Below are 27,864 nucleotides of genomic sequence, written 5' to 3'. Positions count from 1 at the left end.
TGGTAAAGAAAATATACCCTGTAACTTTCTATAAGAAACAGATTATCTTAAAAGAAATAAATACGCTTCTCTCCTTCCTCCCTCAGTCCTGGCCGTGCCGCAGACACTACATTTTTGCATCTGACAGCCCCGATGGATGGTGATGTGACCGGAGCCCAGTAAATGTGTACATGCCAATGATGCTCCGGTCACATAACCAAACACTAAGTGAGCCGGTATGGAGCCGGGGCTGGAGGAGGGGCTGAAGCTCATGTCTGCCGGGATCCAGCACAAAGAGCAGACACTGAGCTTTCTGTGCAACCTCTGTACAGACCCCTTCACTGATATCCTGGGGGATTTGGGATGTATTTAGAAGATTTAGAAGATCTACACCACAGGCTGTAAGTATATGGAAGTAACTGTTGTACAATACAGTATACGCATTGCAGTCTAAAAAAAGGCTAAGGAGCAGCACCGCGTTTAAAAGAGAAAAACTCGGGTGCAGGTCTTCAGGGTCCAGTGCTGGCCCGTACAATCACAGGAGAAAGATAATGAAGCAGCACTCCGTAGATGTAATAAAGTGAATTTATTCCACCTTCATGATGCGACGTTTCGTCTACATCTAGCATGCTCGACAATAGACGAAACGTTGCATCATGAAGGTGGAATAAATAAACAGAGTGCTTTCTCCTGTGAGTATACGCATTGCATGTGTTTATGTGTGTGCAGTATACGCATTGCATGTATGTATGTATACAGCCCCTGTATACAGTGAGACTTGCTGGGAGGATGCTATGTGCATCCTCTCTGTATGAAGATCACTGATAACAGTCATCCAATGGGATGTTAGATTACTTAACTAAAAAAGTAAAAAAAAAAGCAAAAATTAAAGTGGTATGCCCTCAATCCCCCAACAAATAAATTAAATTAGCTGTGTCATCCCCAGCCCACTCTGTAGGGGGGTCTGGTGGCGAAATCAGCCACGGCCTACTCTGGGGGGGGGGGGGGGGGGGGTTTGTGGTAGGCGGCAGCCAAGGCCTTGTCTGTGGGAGGGGTTGGTCGGGCCAGCATCAGCCTTGGCCCCCTGGAACGTCTGGAGCAGACGTCAGCCCTGCCCCTCTCTGTAGGGGTGGGTCTGGTACCAATATCAGCCACAGCCCGCTGTGTGGGGAGGTCTGGGGCTGGGGTCAGCCATGCGCCACTCTGGAGAGTCTGAAATTGGCGTCTACCCAGACCACTCTCTAGGTTGAAATTTCTGAGGAGACAATAACATGGTTGTGCACCATTTCTCAAATACATGTAATATAACAAAAAATTGTCTCAACTGGCTACTTAAACAGAAAAATCAGGAGCTGTAACAATTTTCTTTTATTAAAGGAAACCCACCATTAGATTTGAGGCATTATAAAGCAAACATACCTTGAGAATGCTGTAGCTATACCGATGCAGGATCATTGTCTTGGTTAATCCATGAGCTGATATTTGCTGAACAGTTATAACATTCAGGACCTTGGGGAAACTGGGTCAGGCTGGCTGCCTAAATCAACACATTAGACACTGAACTTTAATTACAAATAGAGGTTAGTCAAGCATGACTAATCAACCTGAGCTGGATCACTTATACACAGCAGCTGGAGGATAGAGCAGCAATTTATTATTCTGCCTTCAGGCACAAGCCAGGGATTACATCATCCTCTCCTGCAGAGAAAAACTCACCTGCTAGGAGAAGCGCTGAACCAAGCGTCGAAGGAGCCAAAGAAGGGACAGAGCTTCATTATCATAAATGTTTTATGTGTATTATCTGCAAAACCACTCAGCGCAGGGATTAAACAAGATATGATCCAGCATCATTGTAGCTACAGCAAATTATATTAGTTAAACCCCATTAATGAAAACACACTTTTAAGAGGTTTGTAAGCACCCTGGGTGTTTTATAACCCCTTAACGCCGAAGCCACTTTTCACCTTCCTGACACAGCCCATTTTTTCAAATCTGACAAGTGTCACTATAAGTGGTTATAACTTTGGAACGCTTTAACATATCCAAGTGATTTTGAAATCCTTTTCTCATGACACTTAGTACTTCATGTTAGTTGAAACATTTTGTTGGCATATGCTGCGTTTATTTATAAAAAAACAGATATTTAGTGAAAATTTGGAAAAAGTCTCGATTTTTAAATTGGAAATGTTCTACTTATTCCAAACAGCAAAAAACTTGATAACGAACATTAAAGGGGTATTCCGGGAATATGAACGTCTGATGCAAAAACCCATGATGATATAAATGAATGAATACAACAATACTCAATGTCATTAGTCACAAAATGGAGCTTAAATAATTTGATTTTATGATTTACAAAATTAGGTGGAGTTACCACTAAGATGGCCGCCACTGGAAACTACAAGTTCCATGATCCTTTAGTTCTCAGTAACTCCTCCTACCTCTTATGCTCTGCTCCCAGTGATGATCTAACAGGTGTTCTTGCTCTGTTACCATAGTAATGATGTGTAACTGCCATCACCACAGCACTGGCCATACTGGATGCACTGCAACCAACCGACTACAGCCAAACATAGTGGTGATCACATGACCTGCCCAGGCAGGTGCAGGACATGTGACCAGCAGCCATCTTCTGTCCTGCAACGGACCGCGCGGAGGAAATTAACGGACTGATTAAAGGGCCAGTAGCGTTTTAATTCTTCATTACAGTCTATGTCATCAGCATTTTCTGCTAAGGGGAGCTAAATTTTAAATAACAACCAATTACCCATTAGCTCATATTTTGAGTGCCCATTTGTATATGAATTATGCTGATTCCTGGAATACCCCTTTAACCAAATGTCAACTTTATTTTGCACTTTTAATGCATTCGCTCATTTTTGTAGGATGTTATGGGGCTTTGAACTTTAAGTGCGATTTCTCAAATTTTCATTAAAAACACAAATCAGGCTTTTGCGGGACCTGCCATGGTTTCAAGTCACTTTGAGAGACCTAAATAAAAGTAAAACCCCATAAATTACCTCATTATAGCAACTACAACCCTTAATGTATGTAAAACAACTTTTAGGAAGTTTGTTAACCCTTTAATTGTTTTACAGGGGATTAAATAAAATCGGATGCAATTTTGAAATTTGAAATTTTTTGGCTAAATGCATGTGGTTTTCAAAAAATGTACAAATTCTCAGTGGATAAAACACCAAAACGCTCCATAAACTTTGATACCCAATTTCTCCTGAGTGTAACAATACCCCATGTGTGTTGGTAAACTGCTGTATGGGCACAGGCCAGGGCATTGAAGGGAAGCTGTGCCATTCAGAGCAGATTATGTGTTGTCCCTTTTTATTGGCTATACAATCATTTATTTGTCCAAATTTCCAAAAAAATTTGAGGCTTATTTTTTTCAACATTATGCAAATACTTAAATTGATGAGATTTTATTAACTCTTAAATGTACGTAGGAAAAAAATTGTAAATTTTGGTTTCATTTCTTATATTTTTTGCTTTTTATACATTTTTAAAATTTTACTTAAGAAAAACTACTACAGAGAAAATCTCATTTTCGCTTATTTTTTGCTTGATGAGTTGTCCTTTTCAGTGATACCATTTAGGCGCAATTAACATTTTTTGCTCACTTTTTAGAACATTTTTGGAAGGGATTTTATGAAAAATGTACATTTGTACAAGTTTTTCGGGTTTTGTTTTTACGCGCCCACCAAGCAGGTCCAATAATGTTTCTGAGTTATTGTACAGATTGTTACGGACAAGGCAATACCAAATATGGGGGTGGCGATTTAGCGTTTTTTCCCTTTATTAGATATGTATAGGGAATGTTTGCGTTTAGCAGACTTTAAATTATTTAATTCTTTTAATTGTTTAACTTTTTTTTTTTTTTTTTTTTACATGTTGGCTTGAACAAGCGATACTCTGATCGCTTGTTCAAGCTCTTCTTCACCAAATACAGTATAATACAGATTTATTACATCAGTGTAATACAGAAGCCGCGCAGCCCCGGGCACTGGCAGACCTTGGGGCTGTCAGCGAAGGATCAGACCCCCCGGTAAGCGCTGAGGGAGGGGGGGGGAGCGCTTGGCCGATTTGGTGGCGTGCCAGCGCCATGCAAGGGGTTCATGCCTTCGATCGCGGGTGCTAGAGACTGGTTCCAGCTCTAACATTTCAGGAGCCGGTGCCAGAAGCATGATGTAATAATACTGCAAAATGTGGGAACGCACCTCCAGCCATGCAGTACTATAACGTCAAATGTCGAGAAGGGGTTAAGGGTGTTAAAAGGGAGAGATTTAATCATTAATATTTTTATGAATACATTCATTTTGGTGTAAAAAAGCCATCGACGGCAAGCAGGTAAGGTTAATTGTTAAAGGTTAACAATTGTTATCCGTGGCCTCCTTCCTTCTAAAATCAACTTTTGAAATTATGTTAATGAGCCAGCAGGGCTCTACTAGAGCACATATGTGCAACATCTTCATACCCGGACACACTGTCTCACCCCTCCACTTTATAAAATTGATGGTTTCTGAAGCTTATTTAATGGTGTCCATTAACCCAACCATTTTGGAGTCTATTAAAAAAAAAATGTCCCTTTTAGCTAACATCTACATTTATTTAATGAAATACTTTCCATTTCCATTCACCATGCATTTTTTTTTTTAAAGAAAAAGATCACAGATGAAAAAACTTTACATTACATGATCAGTAAAATCATATTAACTAAATGGCTTTATCCCTGAAAAGCAGTTACTATTGGACATGGGGCAGATTTTTAGCTCACTTAATTGCCTGATGCACAGTCATACAATGATGCTACAAAATGGATTGGTTGAATTTGCCAAATTGGAGAACCGGTCACCAGGCGAATCGATATGGAACCACAATAAGTATGTTGTATGGCTGTTTGCATGTGTGCTGGACAGGTCTTTATAAATTGAGAAGGCTGTCTGCAGTGTTAAATTCATGGTCCGCTTCCAGTCAGAGGGTGGTATTCAGGGCACAGCAGTCAAGAGGGTGCTGGCCCTCACATTCCTTTAAATCTTTAAATAACCATGCCTCCTTATCTCCTTGTAGCGGCAGCAGGTCCTGCCTCCTGGCTTCTTGTCCTCTCCTTGGTCTGCCACGACCTTGTCTTAACACATGCAGGATCTGAGCAGAGATGACTAACGCATGCGCGAGAATAGAGACAAGATGGAGATTATAGTTAGATAAGGAGGCGCGATTATGTAAAAAACTGCATCTGAAAAAGTGAACATATGAACGCACCCTAACCCTCGTGTGTGTATGGTAAAAAGAAATAAAACATTCTTTATCTGTGCCATATTGCTTCTTTGCATCTTCCAAGATCTGAAAAGTGACCCAATTATTTGGGTTATTAATTAACGTAGCGAGATATTCAAAGTACATAATAAGTGTTCATTCTTCCTGCCGAATTTAGCAAATCCTAAACTCAATCCCTTTAGAACAGAGGTGCACAAAACTTTTTCAGTCCATGGGCTGCATTGTCATACTTCAGGCACTATTAAACAAAACTGTAGACAACAGCACAAATGCCCCCCCCCCCCCCCCCCCGAAACCACTGCTGCATTTGTACAAGTAAAATAGAACCCAGAGCAGACTACAATACAGTACCGATGATAATGATGATGAAAATTGTCTGAACCCATGCAACAGCTAATAAGTGTGAATAACTGGCTGCACACAGGGGCTCTGATAGACCCCAGTACTGTGCCCAGCAAGTTATTATTACTTATTGGCCGACATTTATTAAAGTTTTTTTTAACTTTGTATTAGGAGGAATGTGCACACAGCTTGCACATGAATTTAAGAAATATTTGAACCAATTTTGTATTTCAGCAATGTGTTTGACATGACAGAAAAAATGTACACCAAAATAGGCGTTCTGCTGCACCGTTTTATTGCTGAACAGTGCGCCACCATTGTGTCTTTGTCATAATACTAAAGCATGAAGAAATTGTAACTGAAAATAATGATGTATTCTACGGGAGAAGTGCAGGGGGAGAGCATTTCACAAATCTGTCGCACACTGCACCCTTTAGAAGCAAACTGCACATAGATACTGTCCCTATATACAAGGATATAACTACCATAATCCAAAAAAATAAAAAAGACCAACAAACACCACCCCTCGTAATCCTGTAGCTTGCAGTGTTTAACCCCTTAACGAACAGGCACTTTATGGTTCAATAAAAGTTTATTGAAAAACAGAGTTGTAAGTAAAAGTGACAATAGTATAAACAGTAAAAACAAAGTGCAAGTATAACGAACAGGCACTTTAATACTGCCCACTACATACAAGAATATAACTACTATAATACTGTCTCCTATGTACAAAAATATAACTACTATATGCTCCCTATGTGCATAAATATAACTATAATACTAGTTATGGTATTATACTAGTATAATACTACTATAGCTCCCTATGTGCATAAATATAACTATAATACTACCCCTTTCTCCCACTGCCCCTTCCCTGCTGGGCTCAAACAAGCAGGGTAGACAAGTAGCTGATCGAGGAGCAAGAGGCACGTGCCTGGACCTACACCACCAGTGGCTGTATACAGCCCAGTCACCCAAGGCTGCCAGACACGATGCCCGCACCGCCACCCAGCCCGCAGACTAAGAGCACAACCAGGACCAGCGGGTGGCAACACGTCCCCTGACCGCGTGGCACCCTGCTCCAGCAGCTCACAAACATCCAGAAATACCTTGGGTTGTGGTGTGTGCCCGACTCTCCCTGTTCCACTAGCTGCCAGCTCAACTGGAGCCTGGACCAAGCCTATACCACCAGCAGCAGTATCGGGTCCCATTACTCAAGGCCTGCATCGCTGAGAACACCAAGGCAGCGAGAGCCTATGGGTTTGGCCTGTCCTCAGGCAGGAGTGCCCCACGCCACATGGAGCTGCTTGTGGCAACAAAAAAGGGCTCATGGTGAGCACAATGAAATTGTTCAGCTGGGCCCGGACCACCCAACCAGCAACCACCACACCTGCAGCCAAAACAGGAATCACACTACGGATTGCACTATGGCCGGAACCATCACCAGGATAGGCAATTGCATACCTGAACCTGGGAGTGCCCATAAGCCGCCACCGTTCCCCCCCTCCACCTCCTCCTCATGCAGGTACTTGTTGGGATCACTTGCTCCAGGCAGTTTGGGTGTCCTGGTTGTGCGCAACAGAGTGCCGGTTTTCTTACAGGCTGCCATTAGCGGCAATATCAAGGAGACACCAGGCTGTCGAATTGGTGATCACAATCGATACTGTTGTTCTGGTTCAACCAGAGGTCTCACATGCAGCTATGGCAACGTCAGAACCAGGCAGCTTAAGTGTCGGTACTGGTGCAATCAAAGCAGCGTGCAGTGTCCAACTGCTGTAACCAGCATCACAATGCCATCCATGTACCCATTCAAGAGCAGGTAACCGGCATATGAGCTATGTGACCCGTGTTGTTTCTAATGTGAATGTCAGTTCTAGACAAGTTACATGCTCATACCCCCATAGTATGTTGTGTTGTATTGTAATGAAGTGTTGTATCTATGTAACTAGTACCGTATATACTCTTGTATAAGCCAAGTTTTTCAGCACAAAAAAATGTGCTAAAAAACCTCACCTCACACGAGTCAATTAAAAAAATAAACTTACATACTCACCCTCTGGCGCGGCTCCTCTTCTGTCTTCTCTATGCTGTATAAGCCGGCAGAGACGCACCCGTGCCTAATACAGCATAGAGAAGAAAAAAAGAGGAACCACGGGGACCGGAGCATCGTGGAGCTGTGTCGGGACTGCCCGACGGCGAATATGTAAGTTTGTTTTTTTATGTGCTTGGCAAACTGTGGGCCGGCTGACTGGCAGGCTATACACTCCTGGGGGCCGGCTGACTGGCAGGCTATACACTCCTGGGGGCCGGCTGACTGGCAGGCTATACACTCCTGGGGGCCGGCTGACTGGCAGGCTATACACTCCTGGGGGCCGGCTGACTGGCAGGCTATACACTCCTGGGGGCCGGCTGACTGGCAGGCTATACACTCCTGGGGGCCGGCTGACTGGCAGGCTATACACTCCTGGGGGCCGGCTGACTGGCAGTCTATACACTCCTGGGGGCCGGCTGACTGTCAGGCTATACACTCCTGGGTGCCGGCTGACTGGCAGATCTTTAAACATAAAGGACATATGTTGAATATGGTTGAAAATGTGCTTTGTTGTGGACAGGTGCCATTCAAGTATACCTGCCAGCCAAATGCCATACTGCAATGGAAAAAACTTCCTATTAGTCAACACCCATTAAAATGTGAATTAAAAAAAAAAAAAAAAAGTTTGTACAGTTCTCAACATTCTATTTAAGAAAAGGTCAGCTTGTCTCTCAAAAAAAGACAACTTATAGAGCACTGTATGGTAAAAAGTTAAGCATCTTTTCAAGGATAAATACTTTTAAAGGCATTAACCTCCCCTTGCACTTGAGGATGAGCTGTAACAGACTTCTGAGTCAGCAGTAAAACCCAAGAAAAACTGTAAAGTAAGGGGTTAAAAATGATCTTTACTGTGTAAACATCACTAGGGGACTGAAATTTGAGAATATTATTCATTTCATGGGCAATTTAATAGTATCTGACAAGTCTATTAGGGGCTGAGCCCTCTCTATAGAAGCCTAGTGTATGCTGCATATTCAAATTTCTGTTTGTACAAAGGTTTTAATTTTTAAAAATGTGTTAAAACACAATGAACCCTGTATTGATTTGGTTTTCCCCTGATCGTACCAAGCCAAAGAATAGAAGAGTTATTTGGAGAGCATAGTGAAAGCCATCAAAACCAAGCCGACAAGAAAACTGAGCAAATGCATTTTTTTCACCAATTTCAAAGAAACTGCAATTGTTTTTCTTGCAGCCTATTACACAGCGAGGAATAATAAATATAGTCACTATGAAGTATAAGTTCTACATACAAAAATAAATAAATAGTTCGATTTTTGAAGGTGGGGAGTGAAAAATAGAGACAAAAAACAAATCATTAAGGGGGTCAAGTCATAACAAAACTGAATACATTTAACAACAAATATACAAAATCAAAATTTCATCTGTATTGCTATAGTTATTTTAGAAAAAAGGGATCACAACTAACCAAATATAAAACTTCATAGTCTTCCGACTGTATATTTACTATCTAATGTATGTAAAAACTAGAAAACCTATAGCGTAATGTGACCGCTTTGTTTAGTTTAATGGGAAAAGATGCAGATTTACAGTACATTGCATTGTAAAGCTGTCCTTTACTTAGAATTCTTGTATCTGAATACAGACTTAACTGTTGTTTATTGTTTTATATAATACAAATGCAGATTAATATATGAATCAACAAGCAATGCATGCATTACCCGCTGTATTATACGGTGTTCTAATAAAAGTTTAGTTTAAAAAAAAAAATTAGAAAACCAGACCATAAAACGTAGTTCAATCTTACCTATTACTAGCTCACACAGTCAATAAGTTGCAGTCCAGATTAATAGTAATTTCCTTGACACACTTACTGCTTTAAACATTAGACGCTGAAGAGAAACTGGAGATATAAAAACAGTATTGTGCTTCTATAGGGGTTAAGCACATCTTCAGGGAACACTCAGATGCAAACTTCTAAGGAAGGGACCTTGGGATTTCACATGTCAGCCAGTGTATGGTTGGCTTGTAGCAAATCAGCTGTCACATGGACCTACAGTCACCATGCTTAAAAACAAACAAGAATATGTAATATACTGTAGGTATTACGGACTATTTGTGCCACATTTAACCCCTTTGTGTCCAAGCCATTTTAGACCTTTAGGACCAGGCCTGATTTTTAAAATTAGCCCTGTGTCATTATAGGAGGTTATAACTTCGTGCCGCTTTAACATATACAGGGGATTTTGAGATTGTTTTACCGTCACACATTGTACTTCAAAGTAATAGAAAAATTTTGATGATATCTTTTGTGTTTAGTTATGAAAAAAAATTGAAATTTGGCATAAATTTCTAAAAATTATTCATTTTCAAAGTTCAAAATTTTCTGCTTTTCAGGCAGATAGTTAAAGTTACGTGGGTGCTATGACTAACATTTCCCGAATGTCTGCTTTATATCGGCGGGGGGTTTTATGTATCCTCTCTTTCTAGGTTGTAAAGAGGTTCAGAATTTTGGGTGCAATTTTTCTCATTTTTATGAAAATCGCCAAAACCCTTACTTAGAGGCACCTCCTCAGCTTTAACAGCATTTTAGAAACTACGTCCCTCAATGTGTAAAAAAATCAACTATAAGAAGTGTGTTAACCCTTTAGATGCTTCACAGGGGTTAAAACAAATTGGAGGTGTAATTTACAAGCTGTAATTTTTTTTAGACCATATATTAATTTTGGCCAAAAATTAAACCGTTACAAAGTATTAAATGACAAAAAAAAAACTCCACAATGTTTGATACCCAATTTCTCCCGAGCATGATGATGACCCATATGTGGTGGTGACTGGTGTATGGGCACAGGGCCGGGCATAGAAGGGAAGGAGCGCCATTCAGAGCAGATATGCATTGTCAATAGCTAATAATCAGATTTTATAAACTCTTTCTTGCTGGTGGTTAAAAAAAATCATTAATTCTTGTGAGGCATAGGCTTTTCAATGCATAACCAGGCTTTGCTTGATGAAAATAATCCAAAGGAGTTTATTTTCAAAAGTCCATACACAACATAATAGGTTCAATAAACGACAGCAGACAAAACGACATGCAGAAGGCAAAACACAAATCTCCACAATCATATTCCCCCAGATCAGTGACACCTTTTATACAAATGAAATACCCACAATTCTCTGCAGCTTCCCCTATAAAACACCAGAGCTGCTGCTGGCCTGCCTCTTATAAGGTCAGAGCAGACCCACCATGCTGCAGGTAAGTAGAACATAACATATATTACATAGTTTTACATTGTAACAGCACATTCCCTGGTTTTGGTAATACTAGACAGAAGAGAATAGAGCATTAGGTGGTCGGCCTAATGAGGGAAGTAGAAGAAGAAGTCATTCACACAGAAGTTTACCATACCAGGAAACTAACGTACCACAACCAGAGTTACAGAAAAACTGTTTTCAATACTATAAAAAAAAAACCTTGTTTTGCAGAATATAGAACTCATTTTGTGAGAAATTTGCTTGTTTTTATATCGCCATGTAACAATGGGCAGAACATTTATATATTTTTTGTTTACAGAGCTGGTTTAGAGCTTATTTTCTGCGATAGTCACGATCCCGGCTGTTACTGCGGGATCCCAGCTGCCGCCGGGATCGCCATGATGTGATTCTACGTCAAGGTGCGGGAATGGCCCGCATGCTATGACGTAGAATCACGTCAAGGTGCCTCATGATATTTTGTATCATGAGACCCCTTTTTTCCTCCGGTAGAAAAGACATCTAGAGGTTCGAGTTGAGTCGTGTACCTAGAAAGATAGTCTCTCTGCTGGGATAGTCTCCTCTTCTCTTGTCCCAGTTATCAAAAGGTTGTCCAGATATGGAATGATCTTAACTTTCTTCATTCTCAAATGGGCTATTAATTTCTATTATAATCTTTGAGAAGGTCCTTGGGGCTGACGAGACCCCGAACGGTAAGGCCTTGTATTGGAATGTGAATATTTCCTTTGTTGGAGAGGGAACTGCAAACCTGAGGTAATTTTGGGATTGTAGACAGATTGGTACATGGTAATAAGCATTTTTAGATCTATAGTGCATAGGAACGCATGAGGTTGGTGGCTGAACTGATCTTTTCCAACTTGAATTTTCTGTATAGAATGAATTTGTTTAATGACTTTAGGTTGAAGAGGAGTCGAAAAGAGCCATTGGGTTTCTTTATCAGGAATAGAGGGCAATAATGCCTGTCCAACACTGCACTCTTCGGTACGGGTACTATTACCCCCATGTCTTGCAGCTTTATGACCTCCTGCCATAACTGAAGAGAGAGAGAACGACTTGGCCGATTCGTTACTACAAATTCCCTGGGAGGAAGGGCTGTTAGTTCTAACTTGTAGCCATTTTCCAAAAGATTCAAAACCCAGGCATTCGTTGCTATCTGTGCCCACTGCTGGTAGAATCCTAGAAGTCTTCCCCCCAAACTGGCGTCATTGCTTCCTGAATGGCTGTGTTTTATTGCTGGAACTGAGGATAGCTCCATCTTCCCTGCTTACCTTTCCCTTTATAAGGGAATCTCCTTTCTCTGGGGTCTCAAAAGGGTTGTTTCTTTGGGACAGATTTCGTTTCTGGAAACCCTTTCCTTTCATCTGCGGCCTTCTCTAGAATAGCGTCTAGTTCCGGTCCAAAAACATACTCCCCTTGAAACGGAATGCCACACAATTTTGATTTGGAAAGAAAGTCCGAACTCCATTGACTCAGCCATGACGTACTTCTGGTCGAGTTTGCACTAAATGTCACGCCTTCTGCTGATGCATCAGCTATAAACGCTGTGGTAGATACAACCAACAACAAAAAAGGAAAAGCCGAGGATGGGAAATGCATTTGTCACTGCCCCCTGGAGTATACAGGCTTTTTTTTTACAGGCATTATATTGGGATCAGGGGCTGAAGTCTATATACTAGGGGGGAGTGGCAGTCTATATACTAGATGGACTGGCAGGCTATATAGCATTTTTTGTATATATGCTATATACTGATTTTTGTAATTAAAAAGAAGTGGAAACAACAAAAAAATAATAAAATAATAAAACATATTAGGTATCAACGCATCCAAAAATTCCCAATCTATAGTAGAATGTAGAAACTGTTATTCCCGGTGGTGAAACCTGCAATGGAAAAATGTGCTCCAATGTATGAATCGCCATTTTTTTTGACCATTCACAGTACATAAAAAAAAATGTCATAAAAATTGATCTAAAGATCGCACAGTCAAGAAAATGGTAGCAATACAAACGTCAGCTCGTCCCAGACAAAAATGACACCTTAGCCAACTCTGTACTCCTAAGTATGAAAAAGTTATTGAAGTCCGAATACGGTAAAACTTATGTTTTGGTAAAATCTATAAACACTGAATAAAACCTAAATAAATTTAGTATACCTATGATCGGACCGAACCAAAGAATATATTAGCGATTCTATTTGGAGTGTTCAGTTAAAGACGTAAAAAACAAAACCCATAAGAAAATGGCGCAAATGCAAATTTGTTACTCAGAAAACAAGCCCTCACACAGCTCTGTACACGGAAAAAAAAAAAAGGTTATTGCTTTTTTAATGTAGTGAGCGATAAAGGGAAAGTAAAAATGGAAAGATCAGTTACGAGGGGTTAAAATTCTTCCTATACCACCATACCAAAAAGTTTACAAATTCTCTGGGATAAGGGTTTGTGGTATCTGAGGTCACATTCACACATGGCATTTTGGTTGCGTTTAGAAACGCAATCCAAAGGCTCCACTTGTGATCACATATTTTGGTAACATTATGTTTCCAACACGTTAACTGAATGCAAAGGAAAAGCAATCTTACCTCAACGTGCGATTGCAGGTAGAGCCTTTGGATTGCAGATTGCAAAACGCAACAAAAATTCTGTGTGTGAACGTGGCCTCAGGGGTTCTACAAACACGTCATGGCACCTGAAAACTATTTTGCCCTACAAATAATAATATAATAATAATCTTTATTTATATAGCGCCATCAAATTCCGTAGCACTTTACAAATCATAGGGGACATATACAAATATATAACATTACAGAGAACAAACAGCCATATGAACAATAGGAGTGAGGGCCCTGCTCACAGGAGCTTACAGACTATGAGGAGGAGGGGGGGGGGGGGGCACAAGAGGTTGTAGAATGGTCCAGCAATTCACTATAAGGGACCAATATAAAATAATTTAATAAATATTTTAATAAATAAAAATACTGCTGCTTGAACCAGCCCTCAGCCGCCATCTTATTTACAGGGTCCAAGGTAACAAAAACTGCAGAGAAGCCTGGAGCCTGGTATATATCTGCTGTTTGCCGGATAACAGATGGGAGATAGGACATAGGATGGATTAGTAAAGGGAGAGTTGATGTTTCATGCAGTTAGCGAGTGTGACAGGCTTTTTCTAAAGAGATGGGTTTTAAGAGCATGTTTGAAGCTTTGGAGGGTGGGTATTAGTCTGAGTCCAGGGGAGGGCATTCCAGAGAATTGGAGCAACTTGTGAGAAGTCCCAGAGACGTGAATGAGAGATTCGATTTAAGGTAGAGATAAATCTAATATCACTGGCAGACGGAAGAGCATGGGAAGGGCGATAGACTGAGGTGAGAGAAGAGATATAGGGAGGTGCAGCATTATTCAGAGCTTTGTGGATGAGGGTTATTATTTTAAAATTGAATAAGGAAGGAGACAGGTAGCCAGTGCAGTGATTGGCACAAACTGGAGGAATCCGTGTAGTGTTTGGTCTTAAAGAAGAGCCTGGCTGCTGCATTAAGAATAGATTGTAAAGGAGAGTTTAGCGAGTGGACTAATTAGTAGGGAGTTACAGTAGTCTAGTCGAGAATGAATAAGCGCAACAATTAGCATTTTAGTAGTTTCAATTGTCAGAAACGTTCGGATTCTGGAGATGCATCCGGCAAGAGATTGAATATATGGTAAATAGGAAAGGTCAGAGTCCAGCACAACCCCAAGAGAGCGGGCCTGCTGCCTCGGTGCTATAGTGATACAACAGACAGAGATGGAGAGGTCAGGGTTAGGTAAGTTAGTAGATGGTGGAAGGAGAGGACATGATGTTAAAGACAGCAGAGAGACATTCACTAAAGTTCTGGATTAAAGCAGGGGTGATGTTACTTGCAGAAGTATAAAGCTGTGTGTCCTCAGCATAGAGAGGATACTGGAAACCGAATCTGCCGACGGTCTGTCCAATAGGGACAGTATAGAGATAGAATGGGAGAGGACCTAGGACTGAGCTCAATGGTGCTCCTTCCCTTCCTTGCTTCGCCATGTACCCTGACAGTGGGTTACATCCACATGAGGGGTATCCTCTTACTTTGAAAAAAACTGTCCAATATATTCCTAGATGCATTTTCTACTTTTACTCAATTGTGGGTATGTTTTACAGCTAAATTATGTATAAATGATAAATATTAGTGAATTCCAAATCAAACCTTCATTTTGTTTGAATTTCTGTAAAATACAAGATATAAAAGGGTAAACAAGCTTCCTACCTTCTGTTTGGAATAGTTTGAGGGGTGAAGTTAAGTTAATATAACAAGGTGAAGTGTGTGTGCGTTTCTATTAACAGAACTTCCAAAAACCCTTAATGAAATGGTCCCCAAAACAATTTATTTTAAAATTTTCTTAAAAATTTGAGAGTATGCTGTTTGATTTGTTACCTTTCTAGCATCATAATAAAATAAAAGGATACTTACAAAATGTCACTAAAACAAAGCTGATATGGTAACCCAACTTACAACCCAAATTATCATTTTGAAAAACAGAACATTTTATAGTTTAAAAATATCACATTTTTTCAAAATGTTTGCCAAATTCACCTTTTTCCATAAATAAATTCAGCAGTATGATAAAAGTATTGTTGGAATTTTTTTAAAGGCCCTCTCAAGCTGTGATTAACACGGACAAGGCCTAAACTGGCCTTGAGGGCAGCCCTTTATTTTGTTTTTCCCTGCTCAAATTCGAAAAGACAAAACTTTATTTGATATCAGAGATGGGCGAATTTGTAAAATTTTTCGACCGAATCGAATCATGACGAATCACGTTAAAAAACAGGTAATTCCTGGCTGCAGAGAGCCAGTAGGGTGTTGCAGAACATAGTGCCATGCTTAAATATGTATAGAGAGCGTGGTTTGGTCTTCAAACAATGCTGTGTTTTAGTAGGACACGCACATGACAGCTGCCGTTCTTAGAATCACTTCATTTTTTAATTTCTGTGCACTTACAGAGGCCAACTTCACCAATTAAGTGAAGCGGGAACACAGCCTGACAAGGTTTCATGTGCACTTACAACTTCACCAAATAAGCAAAGCGGGAACGCATAGTGGCAACGTCATAGAGCAATGGAGGGTGAAAACAGCATTATGAAAATCACAGGGTGTTCCAGGGAGACAGCGGTCAGTAGGCGGCAGCATGAGTAGGCCGCAGTGTCACAATGACAAATTATGGAGGAGGCGGAAACATGGTAGGCCACAGAATGGCACAATGACAGAGAGTGGAGGTGGCCGCAGCAGAAGCCCACAGGTAGCAACAACAGGGAAAGCCACAGAGTGGCACAATGATAGAGTGCGGAGGTGGCGGCAGAAGCAGCAGCAGGAGGCCACAAAGTGGCACAATGATATAGTGTGGAGGTGGCATACAATTCCAGTCCCTGGTAAAGATGGTAGGAGGCAGAGGGAGCAACTGGCAGATCTGTGGCAGCAGAATAGTGGCTGAGTAGTTAGAACCCAGACTAATTTCTCAACATTTGGAGGAGGTGTCATGGCTGATCTAATCTGATGCATTAGGCATTGGAGAGTTGAAATCCAGGCCGATCCAAGCCTGATTCATCTTGACAAAGGTCAGTCTCTCCACATTATGGGTGAACAAGCAGGTTCTCCTTGGGGTAACGATGGCCCCCGCCGCACTGAACACCCGCTCTGATGCCACACTACTGGCCGGGAAGAACAGCTTCTCTACTGCAAACTCTGCAAGTTGCAGTTGCAGGCTCAATAGGTGGGTGAAGGAAGTTGCTCATTAAGGATCCAGACTTGAGCTGCTGCTGATGGAGCTGCTACTGCTCCTACATCCCCTAGCTCCCCACAGCAGCCATGGCATTAGTACGCGAGCGATGACTGCCAGGAATCCCCCAGTCAGACCCGACAGAGGATGGACAATGGCGCACATAGACAGCAGCCAACTGTGTGCACAGTATTTCTCTATAGCAGTGATGGCGAACCTTTTAGAGACTGAGTGCCCAAACTACAACAAAGACCCGCTTATTTATCGCAAAGTGCCAACACAGAAATTTAAATTTGTGATTTATACTCCCTTCTCTGTCACAGCTTTCATTGATACCAGCATCCTGAGGACATTAATAAAGCAGAAAATAGTCCCAGGTAGAGCTGTCACTTTAAAATAGCTCTATGCACAGCAAGTCCTGAGCTGTCTGGGACTGCAGGAATATACCTGGAGTGCCCACAGAAAGGGCTCTGAGTGCCACCTCTGGCACCAGTGCCATAGGTTAGCCATCACTGCTCTATAGTATGCCAGTTGTTCCTCCCTCTCAGCAGCTGGAAAAAAGTCACCGATTTTTGACTGGTAGCGAGGGTCCAAGGGTGGAGAGCCAAAAGTCATCCCTATGCTGGATGTTGACCATTCGGCTGTCACTAGTTAGGCAAAGCAGCATGCTGCGGGCCATCTGCGCAAGTGACTCTGAGGGACTCCTGGCCTCCATCTCCACAGTATACTGCCACGGTGCTTCTGGGTCATCTGCCTCGTCTTCTACCTCCTCCGGATGCTCATGCTTTTCCTCTCCTGTCACCAGAGTAGAAAATCCACAAATTGCACCAGACTCTGCTTGTGCTCCTTTGTCCTCCTCCTCCAGTTCAGCCCCCACTGGGGGCCATGAGATGTAGTCCCCACTTCTCCAGTGCCCTAACCAGACAGATTTTGCAGCACGAGTTCCAGGACATGTGGAATGACGTTATTCATCCCGCAGTTCTGGCGACTGACAAATAATGTGGCCTCTTCAAAGGGCCTGAGCAAACCGCAGGTGTCATGCATGAGCTGCCAGTGGCTGACATCAAAGTTACACAGGGGAGTACTCCTGTCCGCTTGCATCAGCAAAAACTCATTAATGGCTTTTCTCTGTTTATACAGGCGCTTTAACATATGGAGGCTGGAATTTCAACGGGTGGAAACAAAGCATATCAGACTATATTGGGGTAGGCCGTTCTGACACTGCAACTCGAAGAGGGTGTGCTTGGCTTTGTAAGAATGGCTGAAGTGCGTACACAGTGTCCTGGAATTGGATGACCTAATCAACCATTCAACATCCTTTGGGTTGTTGATCAACATACTGCCGCTAGATGACAACGGCAGTTCTGGCCTCACAGAGTCACCCCTGCTGCGACGTCCCCTTACTGCGCCTGCCACCTTTCTGTGTGACACAGTGGTTAATCAAGTACGTGGATTTGACACGTAAATATGGCTCTAAACTATACCCACAAAAAGGTATGGGAATTTGCGTTTTACAGATGCAGAGATCTCCCTGCCGAGCAGACGCAGCAGGAACCAGGGAACAGTGCCAGCGTGATCCTGAGCACAAAAAAGATCATCCAAATGAGGCAACAGGCTACTAATTTGGACAATTTCATCCATCGTCGTTAGACAATTACAGGGTTTTTTTTGTTTACAGTTACTCAATAATCTTTATTAATATAGTGCCATCAAACTCCATAGGTCTTTACAAATCATATGGGACATACATAAATGTTTATTTTTAAAAATTAAATAAATATTTTGTACTTCTTTTGTAATTTTATACATGAGGTTATAAAAAGATCCTAGGAGGACATTTCAACATTTTTTTACTTTCTAGTTTTCACCTGTAATTGGGGAATTTGCCCTACAGGGGGAAAATGTCTTATCAGAGCTTACTTTGTCTGATCAGACCAAGCAGACCCTGGTGATTGACCCGACTGCTCTGCTATTCACTGGATAGCACTACTTCAGGTTAAGCAGTGATAAAAGGAGAAGGCAGGAGTGATAATAAACCACGTTTGCCTTCTCCCTAGGGTCCCTGTATCATCACTTGTTCTAAAAGAATTCCTAGACAAGTTCTTTAAGACTCACTCAGTAACATAAACAAGTCAACACTTTAAAGAAAATCTACTACTTGATTTCATGCATTATGGACCAAACATACCTTGAGAACGCTGTTGCTACACTGATGCAGAACCATATCTTTCTTAATCCCCGAGCTAAGTGGTTCTGCTGTAAAAACAGTGATAAAATTCAGGACCTTGGGAAAGCTGAAACCACATTATGCACAAGCTTTCTGAACAGCCAAGACAGGGCTAATCAACCTTAGCTGGATCACTCACACAGCAGCTGGGGGATGGTGCAGCAATTGATTATTCTGCCTGGCAGGGAGGACAGCGATTGCATCATCCTCTGGTGCAGTGCATAACTAATGTGAAAGGAAAAGCACCAAGCCCATCCACAGAAGCGAGAGAGCTTCATTATTATAATTTTTTAATAGTTTTTTTTCAGCAAATTAACTGAGCTCAGGGATTAAAGAGAACCCGTCATGCAAAATAACCCCCCTAAACTAAATATATTTTCATAAACTGCCATTAGAGAGCATTGCCTCTATCCCTTCATTGTCCCTCTACATGCCTGTAAACCTAAGCAATGAGGTCCTAAAGCTGTATGCAAATGACCTGTGAAATGTCCAATGAAGCATTAGCATATTCAAGCTGTCCACTCTATTCATGAGTGGGAGGCACAGCCACACCCCCAGTGCATGACTGACAGCCTGTATAATGGTGTGAGGCTGTATAATGATGTGCTTCCTGGTGCTGGTGGCCACGCCCCCCTGCAGCCTGTGTGTGCATGTGTGTGTGTTTAGGAGAGATACAGCAGCTCCAGGCTGCAGCCATGTTACAGCAGAACATGTCAGGTACATGTGTAGCTGATGTCTGTGTCTCTCACCTGTATATTAGGAGGATGCAGCACTCACACTAGCCATGCTTTACTATACATTACACACAGACATGAGCAGGGGGAGGAGAGGGGAGGGATAACAGGGGTGACATCACTGCCTCTGACCATGTGACCAGCCTCATTTACTTGATAAAAAATAGATGATTTTACAATGAATAATGTATGAAATAACTAGATAAAGGCTGGGATGGGATCCTTGTGAGCTGCTCCAACAGGTAGTGGTGACAGGACTAGTGACACAGACCTGATGACAGGTGTCCTTTAACCTCTTAACGCTCAGCGTCCGATATATCGGACGCTGAGCGCAGTGACTTAGCGCTCAGCGTCCGATATATCGGACGCTGAGCTGATGCCGGTTCAGCTCAAGATCTGAGCCGAACCGGCATCGGGAAAGACGGGGTGCCGGCTGTGACTGATAGCCGGCACCCCAGTGTAACACCCGCGATCGGAGTTGTCTCCGATCGCGGGTGCTTAACCCGTTAAATGCCGCGGTCAGCGCGACCGCGGCATCTAACATGTATCTGGGGGGTCTTTCCCCCACGATCGGCCCCCCCGAACCGTTTTCGGGGTGCGCCGATCGTTGCTATAGTAACTCTGGGGTCCGATCTGGACCCCAGAGTTACCTGCAAGAATTGCCAGTAAGATGGCGTCTGTGACGTCATCTTACTGGCACAGTGCCAGCCTATGCAAGTGTATAGGCTGACACTGATAATACTCTGCAATACATCAGTATTGCAGAATATTATCATGAAGAAGCAATCAGATGATTGCTTCTTCATGTCCCATGGTGGAAAAAGTGAAAAAGTAAAAAAAAAAGTTATTCAATAAAAAAATAAAGTCATAAATCACTAAAAATGCCCCAAACCCCCAAAACATATAAAGAGACATATAACTCAAAAAAAAAGTCTAAATCATAAGACAAACCCCACATATATAGTATCACCGCGTCCGTAACAACCCGTAGAATAAAAGTAAATCATTATTGAACCTGCACGATAAACGCCGTAAAAAAAAACTGTTATAAACCCTCCAAAAATTATGATTTTTACCTTTTCAATCCCACAAAAAATGCTATAAAATGTGATCAAAAAACCATATGTACTGCGACATGATACTGGTGCAAAGTACAACATGTCCCGCAAAAAACAAGCCATCAACCAGCTCCGTAGCCAAAAAAGTAACAATGTTATGCCACTTGGAAGATGGCAATACATAAATGATAGATTTTTTCCCACATTAGGGTTTTGTTTGACAAATTTAGTAAAACGTAAGAAAATATATTCATGTCTGGTATCCCCGTAATCGTATCAACCCATAGAATAAAGATAACAGGATTATTAGTCTACACGGTGAACACCAAAAAAAAAAGAAGTAAAAAATCCAGTACAGAATTGATGCTTTTCTACTCCTGTCCTCAAAAAAAGTTCCTAAATTTTCAACAATAGGTGATACAAACCCCAAAATGGTAACATTGGAAAAAGCATCTCATCCCGCAAAAAAAATGGCATCACATGGCCCCAATAACGAAAAAGCGAAAATTTTATAGCCTTCAAAAGGGGCCAATGAGGAAACTAAAATCCTGGCAGCTGCAGCGCCCTCCTTCCCTTCTGCACCTCGCTGTGCGCCCATAAAACAAGTCACAGCCACATGTGGGGGGTCTTTGTACTCAGGAGAAATTGCAGAACAAATTGTATGGTGGGTTTTCTCTTTTTATCTTTTGGAAATGTGTAAATTTTAGGGCTAAATGAACGTATAAGGGAACAATATGACCATTCTAAATTTCACCTCCATTTTGATTCAATTACTATGAAGATCTCAAGGGGTTAACAATCTTCGTAAAAGCTGTTTCTGATAGCTTGAGGGGTGCAGATTTGAAAATGGGTAGATTATATAGGGGGTTTTGATGCTAAATATGTAAAATTTCATTCGAAACTGTATTTATCCCCAAAATAGTCAATTCTGAAAATCCGGAAAAGCGATATTCTATTTGCAAGTCGCGTGACATCAAAATAAATTATCCAAACATTTCAGAAATTATGAAAATGTAAAGTAGACAAATGGGAAATGTTATTCAGCAACTTATTTAGGTGGTAAATCGATCTGCCTGAAAACGCAATGATTTTGAATTTCGAAAATGGCAAATTTTTCCAAAAATTTATCATATTTTCTTTTTTTTTGTAAATAAACGCAAAACTTATCTGCCAAAATTTACCACTAAAATGAAGTACAACATGTGGGGAAAAAAACAATCTCAGAATCGCTTTGATAAGTAACAGTGTTCAAAAGTTATAACCGTATAAAGAGACGCAGGTCAGAATCCAAAAAATCGGGCTGAGCCTTAAGCTACAAAATGGCTGTGTCCTTAAGGGGTTAAACAAGACAATATTCTGCATGAGTGCAGCTACAGAATTCTCAAGATAGGTTTGGTTCATAATGCATGAAATCAAATGGTAGGTTTCCTTTAAATTGACAGCATCAATGCCAAGATAAAGGACTGCCGCAGGATATTAAAAATATGTTGCTTCTTTGTATTTTGTTTTGCCTTTCCTGCTAATGTGCTTGTAAAGATATTAGAAGTGTCTTGGCAACCTCAAACTGAAAGTGTAACCGTCATTCTAAGCAAAAAAAAAAAACAAACTAAAATACATAATTCTGCTCCAGGTGTCCATGGGAATCATTCCTCAAAGTATTTTGCCACTTGGTCCTCATTCAGTACCTTTTTTGGCCCACAGCAACCAGGGTTTCCAGCTCTCAAAAACCCTACAAATCAGCAAGATGGAGGGGCGGGGCCTGCCTCCTGTCACCTCATCACAAGCCCCTGCTGCTGACCAATGACACCGTATCTATCTTTCTACCTCCTAGCCATCTGTGTACCTATCATCTGTGTACCTACTATCTATCTATGTACCTACCTAAGTAACACTCCAGCAAAGCACATGAGGGCAGAGCTTGCAGACTTGGAGTGTCTCCTGCCACTTCCTTGTCTGAGGTGATGGGGGAGGAGGGGAAGCTGCAGTTTCTGTCTGTGTGGATTATGTGTTTATACACAAGTGTAGGGAAAGCTGAGGAGAGAAGTGAGTGACACATGAGTGCCGGGGCAGTGACACATGAGTGCCGGGGCAGTGACACATGAGTGCCGGGGCAGTGACACATGAGTGCCGGGGCAGTGACACATGAGTGCCGGGGCAGTGACACATGAGTGCCGGGGCAGTGACACATGAGTGCCGGGGCAGTGACACATGAGTGCCGGGGCAGTGACACATGAGTGCCGGGGCAGTGACACATGAGTGCCGGGGCAGTGACACATGAGTGCCGGGGCAGTGACACATGAGTGCCGGGGCAGTGACACATGAGTGCCGGGGCAGTGACACATGAGTGCCGGGGCAGTGACACATGAGTGCCGGGGCAGTGACACATGAGTGCCGGGGCAGTGACACATGAGTGCCGGGGCAGTGACACATGAGTGCCGGGGCAGTGACACATGAGTGCCGGGGCAGTGACACATGAGTGCCGGGGCAGTGACACATGAGTGCCGGGGCAGTGACACATGAGTGCCGGGGCAGTGACACATGAGTGCCGGGGCAGTGACACATGAGTGCCGGGGCAGTGACACATGAGTGCCGGGGCAGTGACACATGAGTGCCGGGGCAGTGACACATGAGTGCCGGGGCAGTGACACATGAGTGCCGGGGCAGTGACACATGAGTGCCGGGGCAGTGACACATGAGTGCCGGGGCAGTGACACATGAGTGCCGGGGCAGTGACACATGAGTGCCGGGGCAGTGACACATGAGTGCCGGGGCAGTGACACATGAGTGCCGGGGCAGTGACACATGAGTGCCGGGGCAGTGACACATGAGTGCCGGGGCAGTGACACATGAGTGCCGGGGCAGTGACACATGAGTGCCGGGGCAGTGACACATGAGTGCCGGGGCAGTGACACATGAGTGCCGGGGCAGTGACACATGAGTGCCGGGGCAGTGACACATGAGTGCCGGGGCAGTGACACATGAGTGCCGGGGCAGTGACACATGAGTGCCGGGGCAGTGACACATGAGTGCCGGGGCAGTGACACATGAGGTAATGAGCTGATTGGAGGAAGAGAGAAGGGGGCGTCTCTCCCTCCATAGTCTCAGCTTCTTTCTTAAGACTGAATGAGCTCAGCAACAGACATATGTGAGATTGCTGACATCTAGGGGAAGTCTGCAGAATACAAGAGAAAGGAGCAAGATTCGGGAAACTGATCCAATTGCAAAAGTGCTAAAAATTACCTGCCCTACAACATATCAAAAGTTTTTTTGAAATAACGGTTACACTTGAAAGAGCAAACCTGACAACATTCCAACTTTGGTAAAGAACTTGCATGCAATATAAATTACCTGGAGTCCTTAAACTATTTGGATGTGGTTGCACCCCAAAAGAAGCTCCATACTGCTGAGTAGTGGGTGGCTGTGAATTTCCAAATTCTGTCGGTGGGGCTGGAACTACTCCTCCTGTGTCCATAGGCCGAGTCTGTCCATGACTTAAAGATGTTGGAAAATTCTGCCAGTTTTGCTGTGTTAGCAGACCTCCATGAGAGTTATTGAAGGCATTGGGCATCCTTGGTGGAGATGCTTTAACGGCAGTGGGGGGTGCTGGTAAAAGTGTTGGTTTGTTAAAAGGATAGCTGGATCCTTGAGAACCTCCTGGTAGCTGATCAGCCGGAGACCCACTTAAAGAATTATATAGTCCAAGGTCTGCTTGCAAAGGAACTTTAGATGGCATTTGTTGGCAGTATGATCCTGGAAGTACAGGAGCACCACCCAGTGGTTGCTGTGGTGAGAATATCATGGGATTTTGAAGAGGTCCTTGGGAAAGAATACAAATATATATATTTTAAGATGTAGCATATATGCATGCAGTTGAAAATCAATAATTACAAGTAATACAATTGTAAGCCAATATGCTATCTGTGTGGATGTCTCTAGTAAATCCTAGTCACATGTACATTCAACTTTTCCCTGCCAAAGGCACATCTCATACGTTCTCACAGGGGTGCATGTGTATGGTCAAGGACTTTTCTCTAGGAAAGAAGAGAATCTCATTCAATCTAGGTGCAATGGAACCAGAGATGTTCACAATTCAAGTAAAATTTTTGGTGAGATCTTTGTGTTTCTAGGTTCCAAAGATCCAAAGTTATAGCGCTCTGAAGTGTGCTTCCCCTCTAGATTATTAGCCAGCAGGGAGGATTTGGACAAGGCTGCACACAGGAACTGCTTGCACATCACAGAAAATGAAAATACGGACTTTATATGTTGCAAAATTTTGTTAGTATCTTAAACATAGGTAAATTCAGTAAAGTAAATTTAGAGAAATAATGAACATTTAATTCCATTTGCCTAATGTGGCTACACATTCACACCTTAATCCAAAATATGTCCAAAAAAGTTACATGTAACATGTTAAAAACACATACCGTATATACCGGCGTATAAGACGACTTTTGAAGACAGAAAAATCTTCTGTCTTCTCTGGGGTCGTCTTATACGCCGGTAATCGTCTTATACGGCGGGTCCCGGTGCATGGAGAGGGCTCACGGGCTGAGCCCTCTCCATAGCCGGTAAGTCTTTGCTGCATATTGCAGCAAAGGCTTACCGGTAACACCCGCGATCGGTGCTAGCACCGATCGCGGGTGTTTGCACAGCGATGGCTGCCGGCAGCCTCAAAAAGCTGCCGGCAGCCTCAAAAAGGCATCGGGGGGAAAATACTCACCCTCCGCTGGCCCCGATGTCCGCGCTGTGCTGTCTTCAGTCTTCCGCGCCTTCTTCTTTCTTCTGCTGGGCGCCGCCATGTCTTTCCCCGGGTCGGCGCCTAGTATGACGTCAGCAGCGGCGCGTCATACTAGGCGCCTGCCGGGGAAGATCAATGGCGGCACCCGGCAGAAGAAAGAAGACGGCGCGGACATCGGGGTGAGTATATAAGTTTATTTTTTTTTTTTAATGCTGGGCTGGGCTGTATACTACTGGGGGCAGTGCTGTATACTACTGGGGGCAGTGCTGTATACTACTGGGGGCAGTGCTGTATACTACTGGGGGCAGTGCTGTATACTACTGGGGGCAGTGCTGTATACTACTGGGGGCAGTGCTGTATACTACTGGGGGCTGTGCTGTATACTACTGGGGGCTGTGCTGTATACTACTGGGGGCTGTGCTGTATACTACTGGGGGCTGTGCTGTATACTACTGGGGGCAGTGCTGTATACTACTGGGGGCAGTGCTGTATACTACTGGGGGCAGTGCTGTATACTACTGGGGGCTGTGCTGTATACTACTGGGGGCTGTGCTGTATACTACTGGGGGCTGTGCTGTATACTACTGGGGGCTGTGCTGTATACTACTGGGGGCTGTGCTGTATACTACTGTATGCGTTGGAAAAGGGGTAGTCTTATACGGCGAATATATCTTAAACTCTATATTTTAAACAGGAAAGTAGGGGGGTCGTCTTATACACCAGGTCGTCTTATACGCCGGAATATACGGTACATTCCTTAATAAAGTTTATTTCACACCATCCTCCATTTTTTTTACACCTATGTTATGCCGTTCAAACTATAATTCTTCTGAACTGCAGAAGGTTCTGTTATTGTCCGGATTTTACAAAATGGAGCACATCTCATTAGCTTGGTTTATGGAGATATATACATAATTTATTTTATTTTGGTTACCGCTGTGTAAGGGAGAGTGCAAAAAAATCTGTGTGAAGCTTAGTAAATTTTCTGAAAAAATAGTTTGGAGCCTCTGTGAGGTCACTTTCAAGTTTACTATAATCAATTCTGAAGAAAAAAGTCTCCATCACCATAGGCACACGGGCTCAGCCAGGTCACCAGAGCAAAGTGACCCCACAGAGGCCTACAAGCATCAACTAATTGATATGACCAAGAACTTTCCAACTGCAATCCAACACAAGATCAACCTTCTCATCCCAGGCCAGGCTGTTTCTATATGCTCCCCAAGATCCACAAAGATGGCAAACCATGAAGACCTATTATTTCTGGCATTGGCACCTTGACGAAATAATCTGGGGTTGATTGGAAAATCTCCTTAAACCCCTGGTCAGAAATACTCCTAGCTACATCCAGGACACTACTGACCTTTTAAATAAACTCAAGACTGTAGGCCCACTTCCTTATGGGACAATTCTGGCCATGGATGTGGAATCTCTATACACTAAGATTCCACACAAGGGTTGAACCCACCAACAGAACTGACCACAGAACTCCTACAATTTGTGCTCACTCACAACTATTCTCATTTGGAGAGGATCTGTACCTACAGTGTATGGGAACATCAATGGGTTCAAGGTGTGCACCACAGTATACCAATCTTTTTATGGCTGAACTGGAAGTTGTTTACTTATCCACATACACCACATAACCCATGATCTACCTTCGATATATTGGTGACATTCTGATCATTTGAACTGCAGGTGAGGAGGCCCTAATTCAATTCCATGAGGGCTACAACAACTTTCACCCCACCATCAATCTGAAAGTAAGCTATTCAGATAAGGAGTTACACTTTCTAGATACCACAATACAAATTAAAGACAGCCACTTAACAACAACAATATAAACCAACAGACAAAAAAGCCTACCTGAGAAATAACAGCTTCCACCCCAAACATACCAGACAATCTATGATATACAGCCAGGCTATACGATACAACTGTATCTGTTCAGACAAGACAGATCTGGAAAAACACCTCCTGGAGCTCAGGTCTGAATTTCTCCAGTTAGGCTACAGACCAAAAGTGATTGACAACCAAATAAGAAAAGCAGCAGTCATCAGAGACCATGTACTTACATATAAAGAGAACCAACAGGAAGCCAGAGGTTGCACTAACATTTTTTCAAAAGGGTAAAAATACTCCTCTTACCATTTTAGAGGAGTATTTTTACCCGAGGAGGAGTATGAATATTTTGGTAATACACCGCACACACTGCACACTCACCACACACACTCACCACACACACTCACCACACACACTCACCACACACACTCACCACACACACTCACCACACACACTCACCACACACACTCACCACACACACTCACCACTGCTCTTAGGTCCCGTCGATCACATAAATGCAGGCAGCCGCGGGCAGGTAGAGCAGGACGGAGAGCATCATCTTCGCAGCCCACAAG

General features: G+C 42.8%; 1 protein-coding gene across 2 annotated transcripts in view; it reads right to left on the bottom strand.

Moving 5' to 3' along the window:
* Positions 1 to 27,864, bottom strand: part of SEC24A (SEC24 homolog A, COPII coat complex component) — a 160,189-nt gene that overhangs the window by 119,922 nt on the left and 12,403 nt on the right. For both annotated transcript variants that reach the window (XM_072145854.1, XM_072145856.1), the window contains exon 2: positions 24,061 to 24,528. In XM_072145854.1, coding sequence (XP_072001955.1) covers positions 24,061 to 24,528 — 468 coding nt within the window. The remainder of the gene's footprint in view (positions 1 to 24,060; positions 24,529 to 27,864) is intronic.

This window comes from Engystomops pustulosus, chromosome 4, assembly GCF_040894005.1.
Source record: "Engystomops pustulosus chromosome 4, aEngPut4.maternal, whole genome shotgun sequence".
Taxonomy (NCBI): domain Eukaryota; kingdom Metazoa; phylum Chordata; class Amphibia; order Anura; family Leptodactylidae; genus Engystomops; species Engystomops pustulosus.
The sequence above is the reverse complement of the archived record's forward strand: the minus strand, read 5'-3'. Positions and strand labels throughout refer to the sequence as shown.